The sequence below is a fragment of the Bos indicus genome, chromosome 21, assembly GCF_029378745.1.
Source record: "Bos indicus isolate NIAB-ARS_2022 breed Sahiwal x Tharparkar chromosome 21, NIAB-ARS_B.indTharparkar_mat_pri_1.0, whole genome shotgun sequence".
Taxonomy (NCBI): Eukaryota; Metazoa; Chordata; class Mammalia; order Artiodactyla; family Bovidae; genus Bos; species Bos indicus.
In genome coordinates this window covers 6,924,134-6,946,836 of record NC_091780.1, presented here as the reverse complement: position 1 = coordinate 6,946,836, position 22,703 = coordinate 6,924,134, and the positions used below count along the sequence as shown (strand labels likewise).

The 22,703-nt window shown below is 41.9% G+C and overlaps 1 protein-coding gene across 3 annotated transcripts in view; it reads right to left on the bottom strand.

The window, feature by feature from the left end:
- ADAMTS17 (ADAM metallopeptidase with thrombospondin type 1 motif 17) overlaps positions 1–22,703 on the bottom strand; it is a 404,698-nt gene that overhangs the window by 87,745 nt on the left and 294,250 nt on the right. For all 3 annotated transcript variants that reach the window (XM_019983858.2, XM_070775014.1, XM_070775015.1), the window contains exon 16: positions 4,851–4,931. In XM_019983858.2, the coding sequence (XP_019839417.2) occupies positions 4,851–4,931 (81 nt within the window). The remainder of the gene's footprint in view (positions 1–4,850; positions 4,932–22,703) is intronic.

The following is a 22,703-nucleotide window of genomic DNA, read 5'->3' as shown; positions in this document are numbered from 1 at the left end:
AGGCAGGCAGTGGCTCCCCCGTGATTCCAGAAGGGGAAGGAGCAGGAGGGGGAGGAACGCGCCTGACGGCACAGTGCTGGGGACAGGCTCTGGAGAAAGCAGCCTAGATTTCCACTGCTTGTCACTACTCAAGCTGTAAACGCACCCTCGTGGCAGATTTCAGCGAGCCACGTGAGCTCTGTGAATGCAGAGCTGGGAAGAGACACAAACTATCAGCCTTCCCATCCACACCCTGCTGCTGGGCACTCTCACACCTGTCTGAGCCTTGGAGGTCCAGGCCTGGGCTGCTGAATCGGTAAAATCTCACTGTCACAGCTTCAGAGGGTATGTGTATGGGGGGGTGGGGGTGGGCTCTCATGGCCCCAAAAAGAAGAAACTTTGCCTGTCCAAGGTTGGCTGTGGCTGTCTGCTCGGCAGCTACAAGCTTCTAGAACATGCAGCCCGTTTTACCACTGCTACTTGAGCCCCTCATCTGACCACTTCCTCGGGACAGCGGGCTCATGATGACAATCCTTCATGCATTTTGCAAGGGAGGAAAACTCAGAGGCAGAATTCTAAGTAGGAGGCCATCCGTTCCAAGAATCATGGGGATTGCTGCAAGCCTGCTGACTCTGGGGTGAGTCATTGAGGCAGTAAATCCAAAATCTACAGGCTGCTATGGTCCACGCTGGAATTCTGAACTTCCTGCTAAAACTGGACATTAGCACCTTACATCCTTTCAGAAGAGTACGACTGCAGCCTCAGAAAGTCTGCTGGAATCTCAAGATCTGAACATCACTGATAGTGGACAGGTTCAGTGTGGAGTCTGATGAGAAAACCACCCTGTGGGGCCACGTCAGCCCTAGAGAACAGGCGTGCAGGTCGCTCCTGGCCCGTCTGCAGCAGCCCCCCAGAGCGAGCTTACCAGATCAGGGTTTGCACAACCCAGGGGAGTTGAAGCTCCAGAGCCCCTCATGGGGCCCTTTCCAAGGCTGTATACAAAATGCATTCTGTTCCTTAAAGAAGCCCTCCGAAATTAAACAAGTTTTGGTCTCTAGAAATTCCTGTTCCTCTCGATCCTTGGCATCAATGGTATTTGCAAGCCCCCTTCATCTGTAAGCATTTTAAGGTGAATTTGTATTTGAAATTAGAATCTTTAGGCTGAGAAACTCAACAGGGGCTGTTAAGTTGTTGCTCAGTCACTCAGTGGTATCTGACTCTTTGCAACCCCATGGACTGCAGCACGCCAGGCTTCCCACAAATGCTCTGCTCTGACAAAGAAATAATGGAGTTAAGAACAAAGGGGATTCCAGAGCAACGTGATCCTATCTGTAATGTCAGAAATTCAGATTCGCTGGGGAGGATATTTTCACTTGCTGGTCCTGCCTCAGTCAGAAGTTGGATGTTTAAACCCTGCCCCAAATGCAGCAGTACTTGCTTTTGTGTGTTTTGCTTAGGAGCTACTAGAAGCCTTTCAACAGCTGAAGAGACTTGCGGGATGAAGATGAGTACACGCCTTCCCCTGCTACCACGGTAGAGCCAAACCTCCTCAAAACGGCCCGAAGTGTGAGGTCACGTGGGGACCGTCTGTTTCCATCCGGCCCTCCTGTCACTCTGCAGACATTGACACGATGTTCCTGGACTTCCGGGCACTGCGGGAGATCCTGAGCCTTTTCAGGGACTGGGGAGGGGGCATTCCTGCGGCATGGCCCGGCTCCTCTCTGGACTGCCCGGAGGCAGACACAGGTCAGACCGTGTCCGCATGCCCACCTCTCGCTCAGCACTGTGAAGAAGCCGGGCTCCTTTCTGTCTCTCTGCCTCCTGGATTCCACTGGAAGACTTGACCCACATTCAACCTACTTCTCATCCTGGCGTTGAGTCAGCTCCTTTTATTTCCACTCGGAGTTCTGCCAGCTCCGCTCTCAGCTATGGATGCAAACTGCAGAGGCATTTCCTGTTCCAGGTGGTTTTGAGCAGAAAGCCAGGCAGCGTGGGTTGAAGGTAGGTGGGGTGAATTCTTCAGGAACTGCTCCCGCAAATGGGAGAGCAACTCAAAGTTACACAGGGTCGATATCCAAAGCACCCAGCCCTGGATGGAAACGAGGCTTGTTTGAACTGACTTTAGAAACATATCGTGCATGGACCACCTTCTGATCTCCCTTGTGTACACACCAGGCCCTGGAACACTGGAACTGTGATTTGCAGATAAGGTGGCAGAGTCTGGCTCCAACCTCCCAAGGAGGTTCAGTGCTTCTAGGGAGCTGAGAATTCTTCCTGAGATATTGACCCTATCTCCTAAGATGGACACATGCTTCTCTGAAATCCACATGTCAAAGCAGTAGCAACGGGCAGGTTTAACACATTCTCCAGTGAAAAACTACCTCCATCCAATCTCTGGCTGTGACTGACGCCTCCATGAGCTGCAGCCGGCTAAGCTGGAGAGAAGCTTGGATGAGCAGCTGAACTCCCAGAGCCCTGGTTTCCTCCTCAGTGATTAGGCACAGCAATACTCTGGTATTTGGGGATCAGGGGTCAGGTCTTCAAAGCTGAGCAGAGCTCAATGACTGGGACTCACGATGTCAGTGTCAGGGTTGTTATTGGAAGGTGTGGCCCTCGGCATCAGGGGCAGAGAGGGACCACAATGAAAAAGCTGGCTCCCCCCGGTGGCATCCACAAGGGGTTACTTGTTGGCCCTAACAGGTTCCAGTGAAAAATCATCTTCACTACAGGAATTAGATGTCGAGGGATCTAAAGGATTCTGACAACCTTCTGTCTATTCTATCACACAGAAAAGCACACGTAAGGATCATGTTCCCACCTTTACCAGATACCTGGGGCTGGAGGAATGGTGCTGGGAAGTCTTAAGGGCAGGACAGGAAGCTGAGGAACTTACTTGCAGGGCACCTACTGGTGCTTTATGGAAGGACCAGGAAACTGACCTTGGAATTGTGCCAGCACCTGAGATACCAGGATCATGAGTTTTGAATAAGATAAAGGTCAAAGGTGATGTCAGATTCCCACAGAGACCCAATGCTTCTGGGGAGCAGAAACATCTCCAGGTAGGGGAGGGCCAATGGACCAGTTGGAAACGCTAACTTTTGCCATGATACTGGGTGATGGGACCCCAAAACAAACGCTGATAAAGTTGACAAAATTTCCTTAGATGGGCAGAAAGAAGGGGCTGGTGTTCTTCGAGAATCTAGTAAAAAGGCTGTCACTTTGAAAAAGTTGCGGAGAGCAGGGTAGGCCCTGTTTTGGAAAGCATTTATGAGCATCGCTCTGTTTGTAAAGCAACAGCTGGGATGGCTGCAGAGAAGAGTGCCAGGCTGGACCGAGCCAGCGTGGGAAAAACCACAGGGCTGATGGAGACCAATGTGGATGCCAACCTGAGGAACAGCATGTCCCAGGCTGGCAGCAGGAAGAGCAATGTCCATTATGGCTTCCAGGACGCGGATGGATGGGCGGCAGGTGAGAGAGTTGGGAGGGGGCAGGGCTGTCTGGGACCCAGTAGGGACCCCTGGGGGCTGCTTGCCCACGAGCCTGGTGTAGGCACTTAGAAACAGGAGCTCCTGTGCCCACTCCCAAGTCAGGTGTGAGAGGGCTATCTTGGTGTCTGTAAGTGGTTTGCAACTCCTCTATAGGATGGTGGTCTTCACTGCACACCTGCCTACTAGAGGTTTGGTCTGCATCCATCTCATCAGACTTTGGGTTTTTCAAGTGGAGACCATTTCAAAGAAAGACTTAGATACTTTTATATCTACAAAGCAAGGAATGTGGACAAAGCCATGTTTTTAAAAATCAGTGATAAAGGTTGAAATAAAAGCGTTTCATGAGTAAACCTCATTTTAGCCAAAATAGCTTAATTCTTAAGTTTGAAGCCAGAAAAAGATCATGTCTTACATAAAAAACATCTCAAACAGCACCTTGCCACACAGATGGGGAGATACAACATGAGGACGCTTGAGAGGGGTGCCTGGGTAGGAGGTTAGCCACCTCCATGCGAAATCCAGCCCAAGACAGGAACACGGGAGCAGGGCTGGGGGGACAGGGGCACAGCACGTCCCATCCCAGTGAGCTCAGGCCAGAGGCAGGCCCTGTGCGAGGCAGCATTCAGAACAGCTGTGTGTCCGCTCAGCACTAGTACTACCCTGGAACCTGAGCACGAGGTGGACCTTTCGGGGACTCATGGAGAGCCTGAGAATTGAGTTTAGGACACACTCAGAGGATCTTCTGTGGTGAAGAAGGGGCTAAACAGAACAATGCTTGGGCTTTAAGCACAGTTTTGTCAGCTCTGTTGAAGGCAATGAAGACCAGTGCGGAATGCAACTTAATCCTTCTACAGAAAGATGAGCAACCATCCATGCAGTTGGCACTGGGAATTTGGGGCACACAGTACTTCGTGAAACCAGTGTTCTTTTGGGTTTCCATTAGATTGAGAGCAGTTATTCTTTTTCCAGATAACGAGTCACCCCGAGAGCCATCCACAGCCTACAGGAGCTCCCACAAGTTGGGTGCTGCACCCTTGCTGCTCAGGCTCTGGCTGCCTGAGCGCTCCTGGAGTTACTTTGGGGGACTTAGGCTACCCCAATTCCTTACAACTTCCTTCATTCACTCTTCTATCACCTGCCTTCCTGTCCAAAGCTGGTGGTTCCTATTCAGCCCCTCCCCTCATCCACCTTGGGGTTGGCTGCACTTTAGCCAAACACGACAGTACTGCTTGGTACCTGCTGATTGCTCACTATGCCTAAAATATGAGTTAAAATCAGTGGCCTGAGAGCACCGTGTCAGCATTTCGCTGACCCAAATTAGCGGCTTGATCATCCAAATCAGTGTTCAGAACATAAACTATGAGTCAAACATTTTTGTTTTACCCAGAAAACTGTGGGCAGGTTTATCCTCCACCACACGAATCCTTCGAGCTCCAGCTGGAATGATGGCAGCTTCAATATAACCTGTATTGACAGATAACACACAGGTGAGCCAACATACCTCCACCCGCCAGTAGAGGCTCACAGCAACCCCCACCAAAACCCGCTGCTCCATCCCCACGGTGACTTCAGAGCTCTGAGAAATCAAGCTGGTCAACTAATAAGAAGCGTTCTTCTATAGCCAGAATATCCTGGCTGCCCAAATTCCAGAGAGCACCATTTGCACGTGTTACGAGTTGAACTAGGTCCCTCCCACCCCCAAATCCATATGATGGAGTCCTAAGCCCCAGGACCTCAGAATGTGACCTTATTGGAAACTGGGCTGTTGCAGACGAAATTAGTTAAGACAAGGTCATATTGGAGCAGGTGGGTCCCCAGTCCTATATGACTGGTGCAATTATAACAAGAGGAAGACTGGACACAGACATGTACACAGGGAGAACTCTGTATAATCACGAGGCGGAGATCAAGATGATGCCTCTTACAAGCTGAAGACTGCCAGCAAAACACCAGAAGCAGGAGAGAGGCATGGGACAGATTCTTTCTCACCTGCACGAGAAACCAACACTGCCAACAACTGATCTCAGACTACCACCCCCCAAACTGAGACCGTGTGCGTCTCCTGTTTATGCCTCCCTGTGGTACTTGGCTGCAGCAGCCCCAGTGAACTACGAGCCTGGAGTTGTGTGTGAAGAGCACTGCCCTGGAGCACGGGTGCTAAATGCCCCCGGCCACACCATCTACTAGGTTCCTTCCATCTTTGCTGAACTTTGTCCCTGGTTCTATGGGATGACGGCAGAAACTGGGCTACTTGCCCTATGACAAAACCACTGCCTTATCACCAGGTATCATTTCCTGCTTTCATTGCCCTTTGGACTTTTCTGCAACCACTGCAGTGAATACTTCTGTCCATTTCCCTGAGTATTTCCAAGTATAATGGGGTCCCTCAGAGGCCAGGGCCTTCCGCCCATGCTCTGACCCCACACATGCCCAATACGGCAGGTGGTTAGTGAAGTTCTGGAAGGAAATGACTGAGGCTGCCAGGGAGGAAGTCAGGGGCTGGCAAAAGCCTGGTTAACAGGGCAACTGCGTCAATTAATGAGCCCAACATAATAGCGAGATTCTGAAATGTAGGCTGGTAACCACTTGGTTTTGGTTTACATTTGGGTTTTAGACAAAGGTAATACACATTTGCTTCAGCAATTTAGCTGATGATCCCAAATTAGACGATAAATCCTACCCCTGTAGTTCCCAAATGTGATCATCAGAATCAGCAGGGGAGTTTTAAAAATGAGAAATTTCTGGCCCAAGTACGTAGAGATTATGGAAATCTATTTTGAGCAGTTTATTTCCTCATTTTCTCATGGTAAACATGGCTCAATTTTCATTATAAATATAGTACATGATAATTCAAACCAACAAAAGGGGAAAAACTAAAAACAAACATTGAAAATTATCCTTATTTTTGATGACCAGCCTTTTCAGCAACTTTTAATGCGTATAAACATATGCACATCATTTTATGCCAACAGAATACCGTATATAGTTTTAAAAGATCAGGGTCAACTTTAAAATAATTAAGAGTTTTGTCTGGCAATGTGTACCCAAGGTGCAAAATTTTAAAGTTATAAAAGGATACGGTAGAAAGTATATTGATACTATAAGATATTGGATTGGTCAAAGACTCCCGTAAAAATGCAAATGAACTTTTTGGCCAACTCAATATATCCTATAGTTGACTGTCTTTATAACACTTATCATTTATAATAATTTGTGTATTTTAGCTGGGTTTCTATGTTGCTAACTGAAATGTGCCCAAATGACAGTTTTGTTTCTTCCTTTCTGATCTTTTTGCCTTGGATTTCTTCTCCTTTCGGGCTGGAACTTAAAAAACCACATTGTGGGCCACATGAGATAGTGACATCCTTGTCTTATTCATGAAGTTGGAGGAAGGGAATTTTCCCACTGAAAATGATGTCAGCAGTGAGAATATGATAGGCATCATTTATCAGGTTAGGGAATTCCTCTTTTTCCCTAGTTTGTTAAGAATTGTGTTATAAAGAGGTACTGAAGTTAATCAAGTGCTTTTTTGCATCTACTGAGATCATCATACTTCTTTTCTCCCAGACAACACAAAAATCTCAGAGCAGTTTAATGGCAGTCATGCTTCTCATGGCTAACATGGTGTGTGGGTCAGTATCTTAGCTCTGTTTTTCCCTCATCCATCCATTTTAGTTCACTGTTCTCTCTTTTTTATTTTGATGTTTTCCTGTAAACCTTTAATTATATTTACACTTCTAATACATGACTTATCAGCTATAAACTATTTTAATCTCTGGATATTAAAAGATGAGGAAATCAACATAATACATTGCCCTTCATTCTCTTACACTGCCCTTCAATATTTACTGAATCATTTCTACACTGTTAATTTACATTTATCTTTTGCACTCTAAGATAATTCCTGCAGTTATTTTAGTCCTAAAAATTAATTTAATGTTCACTATGTGTCCTTTTTCCAGTTTTTCCAGCAGATTCTTGCTTGCCTCAAGTTAGTTCTCTTTGAGATGGACTCAAAGAAAATTATAGCTTCTGAATTGTAATATAGTAAAATATACTATATATACATACATATATATACATACATACATATATGTATACATACATACATAATATATATATATACACATGTATATATATGTTGTTGTTAAGTTGCTAAGTCGTGTCCAACTCTTTTGTGATACTGTGGACTACAGCCCGCCTGGCTCCTTTGTCCATGGGATGTCCCAGATGGCTCAGTGGTAAAGAGTCTGCCTGAAATTCAGGAGATGCAGGTTCAATTCCTGGGTTGTGAAGATCTCTGGAGAAGGAAATATATTTCCTTCTGCCACTGAAAAAATATATATATTATCAATTTGTTAGTGTCCTTTCTTCAGGGATACCGAATTATTTATGTTTGACCCGCTTTTTCTTCCATAACGCTCATTCAGTTTCTTAGCCCTCTGATTCTTTATTTCCACTCTGCTTTGCTCGTTTTTCTCAGTCCTGTCCTCCATGCTTCTCACTGTGTTCTCAGCGGTGTCCCTTTCCTTTGAATCCATGCAGACGTGCTTTCTGTAATGGACTCATTTTCTTCCTCTGCCCTTTTCCTCAGCTGAGTCTCATTTCATTTCCCTCTGTTGCTTCACTGGCTGTTCCTTGAGCTCTCATGTCTTACCAATGAGTTCTTTCATTGAGGCTATTACTTAATCAGTTTTTGGAATTTACAGCAATAATATTGGATAATAATTTTCAGCTTCTCCTTGGTAATATTTTGCTGGTGAGTTTTTTTTTTCTTTACACTGGTCATTTGTTCTTGTCCCTTTCCTCCTTTTCCTATTGCAGTATATCTGTGTTGATCCTATACTAATTCTCCTTCTAAATTTATTACCAGTTTTTAGCTGACACAGTTTTAATTGTACCAACTGCTTCTATGTTTGTGTGGTAATAACAGGACTGTGTTATGGGCTAACAGAAGTTTCCCTTCAGTTCAGTTCAGTTCGGTCGCTCAGTAGTGTCCGACTCTTTGCGACCCCATGAATCAGCACACCAGGCCTCCTTGTCCATCACCACCTCCTGGAGTTCACTCAGACTCACATCCATCGAGTCGGTGATGCTATCCAGCCATCTCATCCTCTGTCGTCCCCTTTTCCTCCTGTCCCCAATCCCCCCCAGCATCAGAGTCTTTTCCAATGAGTCAACTCTTCACATGAGGTGGCCAAAGTACTGGAGTTTTCAGCTTTAGCATCATTCCTTCCAAAGAACACCCAGGGCTGATCTCCTTTAGAATGGACTGGTTGGATCACAGTAAAATTTGTTAAGACATGGGTTTATATGTATCAGTGAGTTAATTTTTAGGTTTGTAAACATTTACGTATTTTAAATTTACAGAAATATACATGTATATTTTCCCATTATAAAAATTTTAACACAGGCAAATCCCACTCCGATCCCCTGTGGGAACTGCCACTATCAGTCTGATTGATGTATATTCATTCAGATATTTTACTGCTTATGCCAATGTCTACACAAATACAAATATGAAAATATCACACAGTATATGTTTTGTCTATATTTTATTTAAGTGTTAGGAAAAGCATGTGAGTATTGTATTATACCACATTTTTTTTTAAGAAAAGCAGGCTATGTCTTCTATCCATGTATATATAGCTCTCCTTATTTTTCATTTACATTGCAATGTAGCTTATGCAACTACTCCCCTACTGATTTAGGTTATTTAAAAATTGTCATTTAGGACATTAAGGTTATTTCAAAATTGTCACTTTTAGAAAATATGCTATATCATATATACACGGGCGTCACCAGATGGTCAACACCGAAATCAGATTGATTATATTCTTTGCAGCCAAAGATGGAGAAGCTCTATACAGTCAGCAAAAACAAGACCAGAAGCTGACTGTGGCTCAGACCATGAACTCCTTATTGCCAAATTCAGACTGAAATTGAAGAAAGTAGGGAAAACCACTAGACCATTCAGGTATGACCTAAATCAAATCCCTTATGATTATACAGTGGAAGTGAGAAATAGATTTAAGGGCCTAGATCTGATAGATAGAGTGCCTGATGAACTATGGAATGAGGTTCGTGACATTGTACAGGACACAGGGATCAAGACCATCCCCATGGAAAAGAAATGCAAAAAAGCAAAATGGCTGTCTGGGGAGGCCTTACAAATAGCTGTGAAAAGAAGTGAAAAGCAGAGGAGAAAAGGAAAGATATAAACATCTGAATGCAGAGTTCCAAAGAATAGCAAGAAGAGATAAGAAAGCCTTCTTCAGCGATCAGTGCAAAGAAATAGAGGAAAACAACAGAATGGGGAAGACTAGGGATCTCTTCAAGAAAATCAGAGATACCAAAGGAACATTTCATGCAAAGATGGGCTTGATAAAGGACAGAAATGGTATGGACCTAACAGAAGCAGAAGATATTAAGAAGAGATGGCAAGAATACACAGAAGAACTGCACAAAAAAGATCTTCACGACCCAGATAATCATGATGGTGTGATCATTCACCTAGAGCCAGACATCCTGGAATGTGAAGTCAAGTGGGCCTTAGAAAGCATCACTACAAGCAAAGCTAGTGGAGGTGATGGAATTTCAGTTGAGCTATTTCAAATCCTGAAAGATGATGTTGTGAAAGTGCTGCACTCAATATGCCAGCAAATTTGGAAAACTCAGCAGTGGCCACAGGACTAGAAAAGGTCAAGTTTCATTCCAATCCCAAAGAAAGGCAATGCCAAAGAATGGTCAAACTACCGCACAATTGCACTCATCTCACACGCTAGTAAAGTAATGCTCAAAATTCTCCAAGCCAGGCTTCCTCAATATGTGAACCGTGAACTTCCTGATGTTCAAGCTGGTTTTAGAAAAGGCAGAGGAACAAGAGATCAAATTGCCAACATCTGCTGGATCATGGAAAAAGCAAGAGAGTTCCAGAAAAACATCTATTTCTGCTTTATTGACTATGCCAAAACCTTTGACTGTGTGGATCACAGTAAACTGTGGAAAATTCTTCAAGAGAAGGGAATACCAGACCACCTGATCTGCCTCTTGAGAAATTTGCATGCAGGTCAGGAAGCAACAGTTAGAACTGGACATGGAACAACAGACTGGTTCCAAATAGGAAAAGGAGTTCATCAAGGCTGTATATTGTCACCCTGTTTATTTAACTTATATGCAGAGTACATCATGAAAAATGCTGGGCTGGAAGAAACACAAGCTGGAATCAAGATTGCCAGGAGAAATATCAATAACCTCAGATATGCAGATGACACCACCCTTATGGCAGAAAGTGAAGAAGAAATAAAAAGCCTGTGATGAAAGTGAAAGAGGAGAGTGAAAAAGTTGGCTTAAAGCTCATCATTCAGAAAACGAAGATCATGGCATCCGGTCCCATCACTTCATGGGAAATAGATGGGGAAACAGTGGAAACAGTGTCAGACTTTATTTTTCTGGGCTCCAAAATCACTGCAGATGGTGACTGCAGCCATGAAATTAAAAGACGCTTACTCCTTGGAAGGAAAGTTATGACCAACCTAGATAGCATATTCAAAAGCAGAGACATTACTTTGCCAACAAAGGTCCATCTAGTCAAGGCTATGGTTTTTCCAGTGGTCATGTATGGATGTGAGAGTTGGACTGTGAAGAAGGCTGAGTGCCAAAGAATTGATGGTTTTGAACTGTGGTGTTGGAGAAGACTCTTGAGAGTCCCTTGGACTGCAAAGAGATCCAACCAGTCCATTCTGAAGGAGATCAGCCCTGGGTGTTCTTTGGAAGGTATGATTCTAAAGCTGAAACTCCAGTACTTTGGCCACCTCATACCAAGAGTTGACTAATTGGAAAAGACTCTGATGCTGGGAGGGATTGGGGGCAGGAGGAGAAGGGGACGACAGAGGATGAGATGGCTGGATGGCATCACTGACTCGATGGATGTGAGTCTGAGTGAACTCCGGGAGCTGGTGATGGACAGGGAGGCCTGGCGTGCTGCGATTCATGGGGTTGCAAAGAGTCGGACACGACTGAGCGACTGATCTGATCTGATCTGATCTGATATGAATATGCACACAAGACCCCTCAGTGAAATACTAGCAACCTATTTCAACAATGTAAAAAGAGATTATATGCCATGGTCAAAGATAATTTATCCTAGGAATTCAAGGTTGGTTCAACATATAAAAATCTACCAATGTAATTTATCTGAAAAGGGACAAAACACTTTTTCATTTCAATGGACACAGAGAAAGCATTTGGCAAAGTTAATACTATTCCATGATGAAAATACTTAACAAACTAGGAATAAAAGGAAACTTCCTCAGCCTGATAAAGAGCATTTATAAAACCCCACAGCTAACATCAAACTTAATGGTAAAATATTTAATGGTTTACTTTTAAGATCAGGAAGAGGAAAAGGATGTTCAGGAAATGCTGTTGCCAGTTCTGTTCAACACTGTACTAAAAGTTCTCTCTCTGTCAATTATGCAAGAAAAAGATTTTCAAAAGGCATTCAAATTGGAAAGGAAGAAGTAAAATTATCTCTATTTGCAGATGTCAAGACTTTATATATAGAAAAATACTAGGGAAGCCATTAAGATATGATAGAACAGGTTCAGCAAGATTGCAAGATATGAGATCAATATACAAAAATTGACTGCATTTGTATTCATTAGGGTTAAACATTTCCAAATGAAATTAAGAAAAACACTTGACTTAATATTAAAAACAAACAGGAATAAATTTAATAAAAGATGTATAAGATATCTACACCAAAGACTACAGAAACCTAGTTGAAAGATATTAAAGAAAATATAAATAAATGGAATGACACTACATGTTCAGGGATCAGAAGACTTAACATTGTTAAGGTGGGAATACCTAAAAATTGATTTACAGATTAAACAAAATCCTTACTAAAATTCCAGCTTTTTTTCCCCCCCAAAATGACAAGGTGATTCTCAAATTCATATGCAAATGCAAGGGATCCAGAATAGCTAAAACAATATTTAAAAAGAATAAAGTTGGAGGACTGACAATTCTTGCTTTCAAAGTCCTAGTCAGCTCCTGTAATCAGGACGACGTGGTACTAGCCTAAGGACAGATACTTCTATTAATGAAATACAATTGAGACTCTAGAAATAAGTCCCTTATTGATTTCTTAAAACAAAAATGCCAAGATATTCAATGGAGAAAGAACATTATTTTCAACAGCGTTGGTATGACTGTATATTTACATACAAAGGAATGAAGAGGGACTTTTACCTCAAACTGTACATGAAAACCTAACTAAAATTGGTCATAGACCTAAATCTTAGAGCTAAAACTATAAAATTCCTAGAAGAAAACATTGAAAGAAGTCTTTGTATCCTTGGATTAGGCACTAGTTTTTTAGATAGCAAAAGTGAAACGGTACAAGTCCCTGTATTCTTGTCTTTTGAAGTACACTGCTGACTCAAGAATTAATGACTGGGAAATGTGAAGATGCAAAAATGAAGAGTGGCTGTTGGGCTAGGGAACTGGTAACGATTCAGACTATAATTCTGCCACATAGCAGAATCACCAAACTCCCACTTCCCTGAATGACATAGATAAAGGCTTGACACACATTCCTAAGTTGTCTGGGAAACAGACCCCTCCAGATGAAAACTGCTTATCAACAAGAACACAGACTCTAGACTGGTTGAAACCAGAAAATTGATGATGCTTGAAACCTCACCCTGATGCCAACCAACCCAAGAATTGTCCACAAGCTGATCATGCCCTTTTTCTTGAACACTGAAAAACTTCTCACCATCCCCTCCAGGGTGGGTCATACAGTCTTGAGGGCAGCAGCCCACTGTGGCCCCCTTTGCCTGGCAAAGCAATAAAATCCACTCTTTTCTACTTCATCCAAAACTCTGGGTCTGCGTTTCTATTCAGCACCGGTGAACAGAGGCTGAGTTTTGGCAACAAACGCACAAGCAACAGAAGGAAAAAAAGGAAATGGATCATATTAAAATTTTAAACTTTGTGCTTCAAAGGATACCATCAAGAAAGTGAAAAGGCAAACTCATACACTGGGAGAAAATATTTGCAAATCATTTTGATAAAAGAACTATGTCCAGAATATATAAAGAAACCTTACAACTCAATAATAAAGTGGCAAACAATCCAATTTAAAAATGGGCAAAGGATTTTAATAGACATTTCTCCAAAGACGATGCATGAAAGGCCAAAAGGCACATGAAAAGAGTCTCTGCTTCATTAGTAATTAAAGAAATACAAATCAAAACAACAATGTGATACCACTTCATACTTACTGGGATACCTATAATAAAAATGATGAACAATAACCAGTGCTGGAGAGAATGTGGAGAATTTGAACCCCTCACTTACTGCTAGTAGGAATGTAAAATGGTACAGGAATATTGGAGAAGAGTTTGATAGTTCCTCAAAACAGGAAAAATAGAATTACCATACAACCTATCAATCCCACTCCTATATATTATATACCTAAGAAGAATGAAAAATATGTCCATACAAAAACTTATACACAAATGTTTATATCAGCATTATTCATTATAACCAAAAAAGCAGAAAAAACTCAAATGTCCACCAAGTAATGAATGTATTTTTACATTCACATTTTAAAAATATGAAATCCATTTTCACAATGGGTATGATTTAGCAAAAAAAAAATATGAAACACTGATAGATGATACAATATGGAAGAAACTTGAAAATGCTATACTAAATTACTAAGGCCAATCACAAAGATCACATATTGTATGATGCCATTTACAGGAAATGTCCAGAACAGACAAATAGACACAGAAAGTAGCTACCTAGGGCTGGGGTAGGAGGAGGGAGATGGGGAATGACTGCTAACAGGTGTGGGGTTTCTTCCTGGGATGACTGTGGTCATGGCTGAAGAAAGCTGTACATTTACCAAAGCCCTTTGAATTGTACACCTTAAATGGATGAATTTTATGGTATGTGAATTAAGCCTCTGCAAAAGCGCTAAAAAATCATAAATTGCATTGAACAGCTTTGCACGTCTATCTATGCATATATACAATATCACACACATCAGCTGTGAGAATTGCTGGGTCAAACATACCTGCAGTTCACTTCAGCTCAGTCGCTCAGTTGTGTCCGACTCTTTGCGACCCCATGGACCGCAGCATGCCAGGCCTCCCTGTCCATCACCAACTCCTGGAGTTTACTCAAATTCATGTCTAGTGAGTCAGTGATGCCATCCAACCATCTCATCCTCTGTCGTCCCCTTCTCCTTTCTTCCATCTTTCCCAGCATCAGGGTCTTTTCAAATGAGTCAGTTCTTTGCATCAGGTGGCTAAAGTATTGGAGTTTCAGCTTCAGCATCAGTCCTTCCAATGAATATTCAGGACTGATTTCCTTTAGGATGGACTGGTTGGATCTCCTTGCAGTCCAAGGGACTCTCAACACCACAGTCTTCTCCAACACCACAGTTCAAAAGCATCAATTCTTCAGCACTCAGCTTTCTTTATGGTCCAACTCTCACATCCATATATGACTACTGGAAAAACCATAGCTTTGACTAGATGGATGTTTGTTGGCAAAGTAATGTCTCTGCTTTTTAATAAGCTGTCTAGGTTGGTCATAACTTTTCTTTGAAGGAGCAAGCATCTTTTGATTTCATGGCTGCAGTCACTGTCTGCAGTGATTTTGGAGCCCCCCCCCCCCAATAAAGTCTCTCACTGTTTCCACTTTGTCCCCATCTATTTGCCATGAAGTGATGGGACCAGATGTCATGATCTTAGTTTTCTGAATGTTGAGTTTTAAGCCAAGTTTTTCACTCTCCTCTTTCATCAAGAGGTCTTTAGTTCTTCTTCATTTTCTGCCATAAGGGTGGTGTTATCTGCATGTCTGAGGTTATTGATATTTCTCCCAGAAATCTTGATTCCAGCTTGTGCTTCATCCCAGTTCAGCATTTCTTATGATGTACTCTTCATATAAGTTAAATAAGCAGGGTGACAATATACAGCCTTGAAGTATTCCTTTCCCAATTTGGAACCAGTCTGTTGTTCCATGTCCAGTTCTGACCGTTGCTTCCTGATCTGCATACAGATTTCTCAGGAGGCAGGTAAGGTGGTCTGGTTTTCCCATCTCTTTAAGAAGTTCCCAGTTTGTTGTGATCCACACAGTCAAAGGCTTTGGCATAGTCAATAAAGCAGAAGTAGATGTTTTTTTGGCACTCTCTTGCTTTATCTGTGATCCAACAGATGTTGGCAATTTGATCTCTGGTTCCTCTGCCTTTTCTAAATCCAGCTTGAACATCTGAAAGTTCATGGTTCACGTACTATTGAAGCCTGGCTTGGAGAATTTTGAGCATGACTTTACTAGCATGTGAGATGAGTGCAATTGTGTGGTAGTTTGAGCATTCTTTGGCATTGTCCTTCTTTAGGACTGGAATGAAAACTGACTTTTTCCAGTCCTGTGGCCACTGCTGCATTTTCCAAATTTTCTGGCATATTGAGTACAGCACTTCCAGAACATCATCTTTTAGGATATGAAATAGTTCAACTGGAATTCCATCACTTCCACTAGCTTTGTTCGTGGTGATGCTTCCCAAGGCTCACTTGACTTCACATTCCAGGATGTCTGGCTCTAGGTGAGTGATCACACCATTGTGATTATCTGGGTCATGAAGATCTCTTTTGTATAGTTCTTCTGTGTATTCTTGCCACCTCTTCTTAATATCTTCTGTTTCTGTTAGATCCATACCATTTCTGTCCTTTATTGTGCCCATCTTTGCATGAAAATTTCCCTTGGTATCTCTAATTTTTTGAAGAGATCTCTAGTCTTTCCCATTCTATTGTTTTCCTCTACTTCTTTGCATTGATCACTGAGGAAGGCTTTCTTCTCTCTCCTTGCTGTTCTTTGGAACTCTGCATTCAAATGGGAATATCTTTCCTTTTCTCCTTTGCCTTTCACTTCTCTCCTTTTCTCAGCTATCTGTAAGTCCTCCTCAGACAACCATTTTGCCTTTTTGCATTTCTTTTTCTTGGGGATGGTCTTCATCACGGCCTCCTGCACAATGTCACAAACCTCCGTCCAGAGTTCATCAGGCACTCTGTCTCTCAGATCTAATCCCTTGAATCTATTTGTCACTTCCACTGTATAATCATAAGGGATTTGATTTAGGTCATACCTGAGTGGTCTAGTGGTTTTCCCTACTTTCTTCAATTTCAGTCTGAATTTGGCAATAAGGAGTTTATGATCTGAGCCACAGTCAGCTCCCAGTCTTATTTTTGCTGACTGTATAGAGCTTCTCCATCTTTGGCTGCAAAGAATATAATCAATCTGATTTTGGTGTTGACCATCTGGTGATGTCCATGTGTAGAGTCTTCTCTTGTGTTGTTGGAAGAGGGTGTTTGCTATGACCAGTGTGTTCTCTTGGCAAAACTCTATTAGCCTTTGCTCTGCTTCATTCTGTACTCCAAGGCCAAATCTGCCTGTTACTCCAGGTATTTCTTGACTTCCTACTTTGGCATTCCAGTCCCCTATAATGAAAAGGACATCTTTTTTGGGTGTTATTTCTAGAAGGTCTTGTAGGTCTTCATTGAACCATTGAAACTGTTCAACACACATGCAAATTGAGTTTCCGTTCAACATACATGCAAATTGAGTATTTCTTAAGTAAAACTTACTGCTTTGTGCTAAGTCCTAGGACTGTTTCCAAGAAGTCAGCTTTAGAGAAAGAAGCTTGTTTTCTAATTGTGCATTAGAGTGAAGATGACAACATCATTACCACTGTGGGAAAGTGTAAATATTGACTTTTTCTATAGATCAAAAGTGATCAGATATTGACAGGTTTAGCCTAAAACCAAAAATAACCAAACCTAGAATGTCTTGACTCCTGCATTCTATTCAACAGAGGTCAATAATAAATCTGTCTACTGAAAAAATACACATGCAGTTTAAATGTTAAATGTACATCAAATTGCTCTCCATAATGCCTTAACTAATATAGAAGTTAGCCATTTCTATAGGAGAATACATGTTGGTTCACATGTATAGATACTTGATATTATCATCAATCCTCTTGATATTTGCTAGTCTAAGATGTGAAACAGTATGATATCAAGATGTAATTTGAATTTCCCTCATTGTCAGTGTGGATCTGCATCTTAGCATATTGGTCATTTGTGTTTTCTCTTCAGTTAACTACCGTATTCACAAATGTTGTCCATTCTCCTACTGGCTTGTTGTTTTTATCTATAAGCAAGAGCCTTGAAAATATATTTTATATCTATTAATGTGTATTTAATATACTTTGGACTGAAACTCTTAACTAGACTTGCATATATTTTTTTCTGTCTGTCATTTGTCATTTCTTTATGTATGGTGCTTTAGATTCCAAGGTTTTAATATGATAGTCATAGTTTTAATAATTGAGATCTCCTTTTTGTTTTCTGATTGCTTCTTCTCATGGCACTCTGTACTGGTTTTTTGAGTAAAATCACTTCTCAAATATTTCTAAGAATAGTTATTAGAGCTCAGGAACTTCTATTATTTGAGTTATCTTGTTTTTCACATTTCAGTTATCTTGGTCTCTCCCATTTGTTGCAGACTCTTCTGAGAAGGATGCCACAGATGAGTTGCTTCTACATACAGTAACCTCCTTATCTGCAGTGTAACTTTCTGTAGTTTTAGCTACCTGCAGTTAATTGTAGTCTAAAAATATTAAATGGAAAATTCCAGAAATAACAATAAGTTTAAAATTGCATGCCATTTGACTAACGTGATGAAATCTCACACAGTCCCACTCCACCCTGCCCAGAACGTGAATTATCCCTTTGTTAACCATAACCTGCCTATTAGTCACTTAGTAGCCATCTCTTATCAGACTGACTATTGCGGTTTCACAACAGTCAAGTGATCTTTATTTTACTTTATAATGGCCCCAAGTCACCAGAGTAGTGATGCTGGAAATTTGCACATGCCAAAGAGAAGCTGTAAAGTTCTTTTTAAGTGAAAAGGTGGAAGTTCTAGACTTAACAAAGAGAGGGGGGAAAATCATATGCTTAGGTTGCTAAGATCTATGGTAAGAATGAATCTTCCATTTATAAAACTGTGCACAAGGTAAAAACAAATTTGCTGTCACATCTCAAACTGCCAAAGTTTATGGCCACAGTGCATGCTAAGTGCTTAATTAAGATGGAAAAGGCATTAAATTTGTACAGTAAGATATTTTGAGAGAGAAAGACCACATTTACATAGTTTGTATTACAGGATAGTATTGTAATTGTTCTACGCCTTCTCCGATTTTATTATTAGTTATTATTAATCTCTTACTGTGCCTAATTTGTATATTAGACTTTATCTCAGGTTGTGTATTTGTAGGGGAAAAAAAGCATAGTATTGGAATAACCAAAAAATTCATTTGGGTTTTTCCACAAGATGTTATGTAGAAACCGGAAGGAACCTTTTGGCCGACCCAATATATAAAGGGCCCCTGACCATTTATGCTTTCAGTCGTCCACTGGGGGTGTTGAAAGGTACCCCCCAGGGATAAGGGAGTCTACCATACATGGATGGTGTTTGCTGCTTATCAGGACTGGCTTTCAGTTAGGGGCCAGGGAATGATATCACATGTTGGCAACCAAAATACCAGAAGGCAGAGAAGTTTGCTAGAGGTGCTGTGTCATGGGGCTGGCCACCAAATATTGTCAGGTCTCTCTCTGGAATCATGGTAGGAATGCATTTCCTTGACCTCTTAAAATTATGTGACCATGCGACTTATTTTGCTCCTTAAAATGTGAGTGACAGTGGTGTGTATAAGAGTATCAGGACCTGCTCTGCCGTGTTCCCTTTTTCCTCCAAGCTAAATGGCAGTGTGTGTTTGCTTGTTTGCTTATTTACTAGATCTAAACCAAATCTATTTATTCTCATTCAGACAACATATGAACATCCACTTGATATGAGCTCGCTCTCCCTAGACCTTTTAATAAGTTCCTGCTCATTCATTTTTAGGTGATCATGAAAAGCCAAGGAGATGAACACCTGTGTTCAACCAGCCATTCTAGACTGAAAGTTTAGTGGAGTCCTTGAGTCTTGATAGCAAATATTTTGGCATTGTTACTAAAGATCCAGTCTTGGATGCCTACAAATAAATGTTTTATGCTTAGGAAGACTTCACAGATGTGAATACAGTCCGGTATGAGTTGTCTACTTCTTGTGCCCTGATCCTCCCTGATTCCCAGGCAGGCAGGATGACTTCTTGAACCAGGTGGGGGTATGGTCCTCCAGGCGATCCCCTCCAACCACCTCTCACTTAAGGGCAGCAGCACCAACTTGCAGGCACAGCCCCTTCACTTTCCAGTCCTTTCAGTGTGGTGTTGTTATATAGTCGCTAAGTTGAGTCTGACTCTTTGCAACCCCAAAGACTGTAGACAACCAGGCCCCTCTGTCCATGGGATTTCCCAGGCAAGAATACTGGAGTGGGTTGCCATTTCTTTCCCTAGGAGATCTTCCCAATCCAGGGATCGAACCCATGTCTCCTGCATTCTTTACCGCTGAGCCTCATAGTATGAGACAAGGTTTTTTGATTAAAAACAATTTTTGCTTCAGGAATGAAAAAAAAAAAAAAAACATCTTTGAGGATCACAGCAATGGATTTTATACCACAAATCTCTCTTAGAGAAAAGTATTCCTTCTTGGGGAGTTTGAAGACTCATTGGATTCCAGGCATAGAAGATAGTGAAGTGTCAAAAATGAACACAAGATTGTTCAGGGTTGGTGGTGGTTAAAACCTTTTTTGAAGAACATTCCATTTAAACCATTAAACTGACCTGGTAACAGGATCTCCGAAAATTGCTGCTGTTACATGGACTTTTCCTATTTTGTGCTTAACAAATCTTGGTAGCATCACCAGCAGAACCAAAGGCAACAGACATATTTGCTGAGGTCCAAATCAGTTAAATTTCTACATTCCACAGCAAGGGGCATCTGCACTAAGTGTGTGTGTGTGCTCACCAGCCTATTTTTAAGCTTAGATTTGGCACCTGTAGTAACACTGAAAAGGCACCTATTTCCTTTCCTTTCTCAAACACCCTAGTGGACAGAGGCTGATGGAGAGTAAAGAGCTCAGGGCAGACACACAGCCCAGTTGTGTCTGAATAAAGGTAATCCCTGAATAATGGGGCAGGGCATTGCTGTGCTTGGGCTCTGCTAACCTTTCCTTCTAAGATGAGCTTCTCTGCTCATGACATGGAGTAATGAAATAATGTAAGAGAAAATCCCTGAAGTGAAAAGCAGGGCTTCTGTCCACAAACCAAGGAAACCATCTCTCATGCACTGTTCCCAACAGAGCCCAAAGCCCATCCCAAGGTTGGCATGAAGAGTGACCAGCAAGGGAAAGAGTCCCATTACCAAGCCCCGAAGCACCCTGTCATCCCTCATACCAGATGTCTCCCCTTTGCAGATGCCAGGTATCACTCTGTTGATGGCATGAAAGGCGGGGGTGGTTTACTCCAGGGATTCACAAGAGAGAGTCACACTTTAGGGAAGACAGCAAGACTATCTTTAATTTAATTTTCCATTCTAGTCGCTGCCATTAAGCAGGAGAAATCCAGTTAGAGGGACACAATTTAGTGTCATGAGGAAGCCATGGATAAAAGTTAATACTGTCGCCATTATTCTAGGAGAACATGTAATTTTCGCCATAAGGACAAGTAGTCAGGAAGAACTTCAAAATGATGTTGACCTTAAAATGATGTTGATCTTAAACCTGCCTCAAATTTTCTGAATAATTAATATCACCAGGCTATAAGGACATTTCCCTGCAAAATACCTTTTGTCTGAACTTTACATGTAGATTATTTAGATCATATTTTTCCCTTGTTACAGGTTTCAGCAGCATTAACTTTCTTTGGAAGAAAACCATTGAGTTGATAAGATGCCATGATGGAACATAGGTAATGCCCTGGCTACATTGACTGGGACACTTTTGAACAATTGTATCAAACATGTACAAAAAAAAAAAAAAAAAAAAATCAAAGTTTTTTTTCTTTTGGGAGGGGTAATAATCTTTAAAAATGCATGGGGAGGCATTTTGTGTAAGTTTCTAGTTTTTGCTGTTTACAAAAGTTATCAGAGTATTACTGTCTTTATGTTTATTCCTAATGGTTTCTCTGGTTCCAGTTGAAAATGATTTGGGAAGCCCAGGAGTCTGGCTAATATTCTGGCTCAGTTCTCAGAATGTGAGGTCAGTGCAGGTGGGCCGAACAAGGCCATGGCCTTTATCTCCAGCATGAACACCAGGAGGGTCTTGTCAAGTGTCCTCTGCCTTTTGGGAAGCCCAACCATGTAATACGGAAACTTCCATTCTCTGGCAAGTCTTAGCATTTTCTGCCCAAGTGCCAGGTGAGACTGAGGAGAGTGAAGACGTGTCCCCGGCATACTGACATGTGTTTCTGTATGGCCCCTAATCTGATGAATCTTTATCTTTTACAGACTTAGAATTGGTTTTATTCTATAGCTTTTCTTTTAGGTCATCAGTCTTATACTTCAATTTCACATAAGCGATATGTGTTTATCCACAGCTTCATACATGACTCACTCCCACTGACTCTACTTAGCAAACATTCAGGCACATAAGCGAGGTAAGAGCCCCACACCAGGCATATCACCACTAGTTCTGCTTGGAATAGCCAGAATCTTACATGAGAAACACCTGGGAACAGCCTTTGCCATCACACATGTGGACACTTTGGTACAAAGATTATTCCTGACTGAGAAAAAGAAATACATGGTAATTGGTTTACATGCATATTGCAGGAACTGATACTGTAGTTCATAGTCAGTGCAGAGAAGTGGCCTGTGTCACCATCACACAGTGGTAAATTTCCCCATGGAACCTCCACACCCCACACCTAGACACTGGACCTCAGAACTTGGCATGAGGTACAGGTTCTAAAGGTAATTATTGAACAAACGTGTGACATGTGGATCTATCCACATTCAATAGGGATAGATGACATCACTCTCCTTTTTAAGAGCTGATAGTTTGAGAAGGTTCTCTTCAAGAACACAGTGCAAAGGGATTCAGAGCCCATGGGGCATCATGGCCAGCTCTTGGTGAGGACTTGAGTCCAGAGATGTCCTGGACTGGGTGTCCATGGACATCAGTCACCTTTCAAGTGTCAAGGAGCAGCATGGAATAATGTGAAAATGAAAATTTAATGAATGAAATGAAAGCATCCTATCAAGAACTTTCAA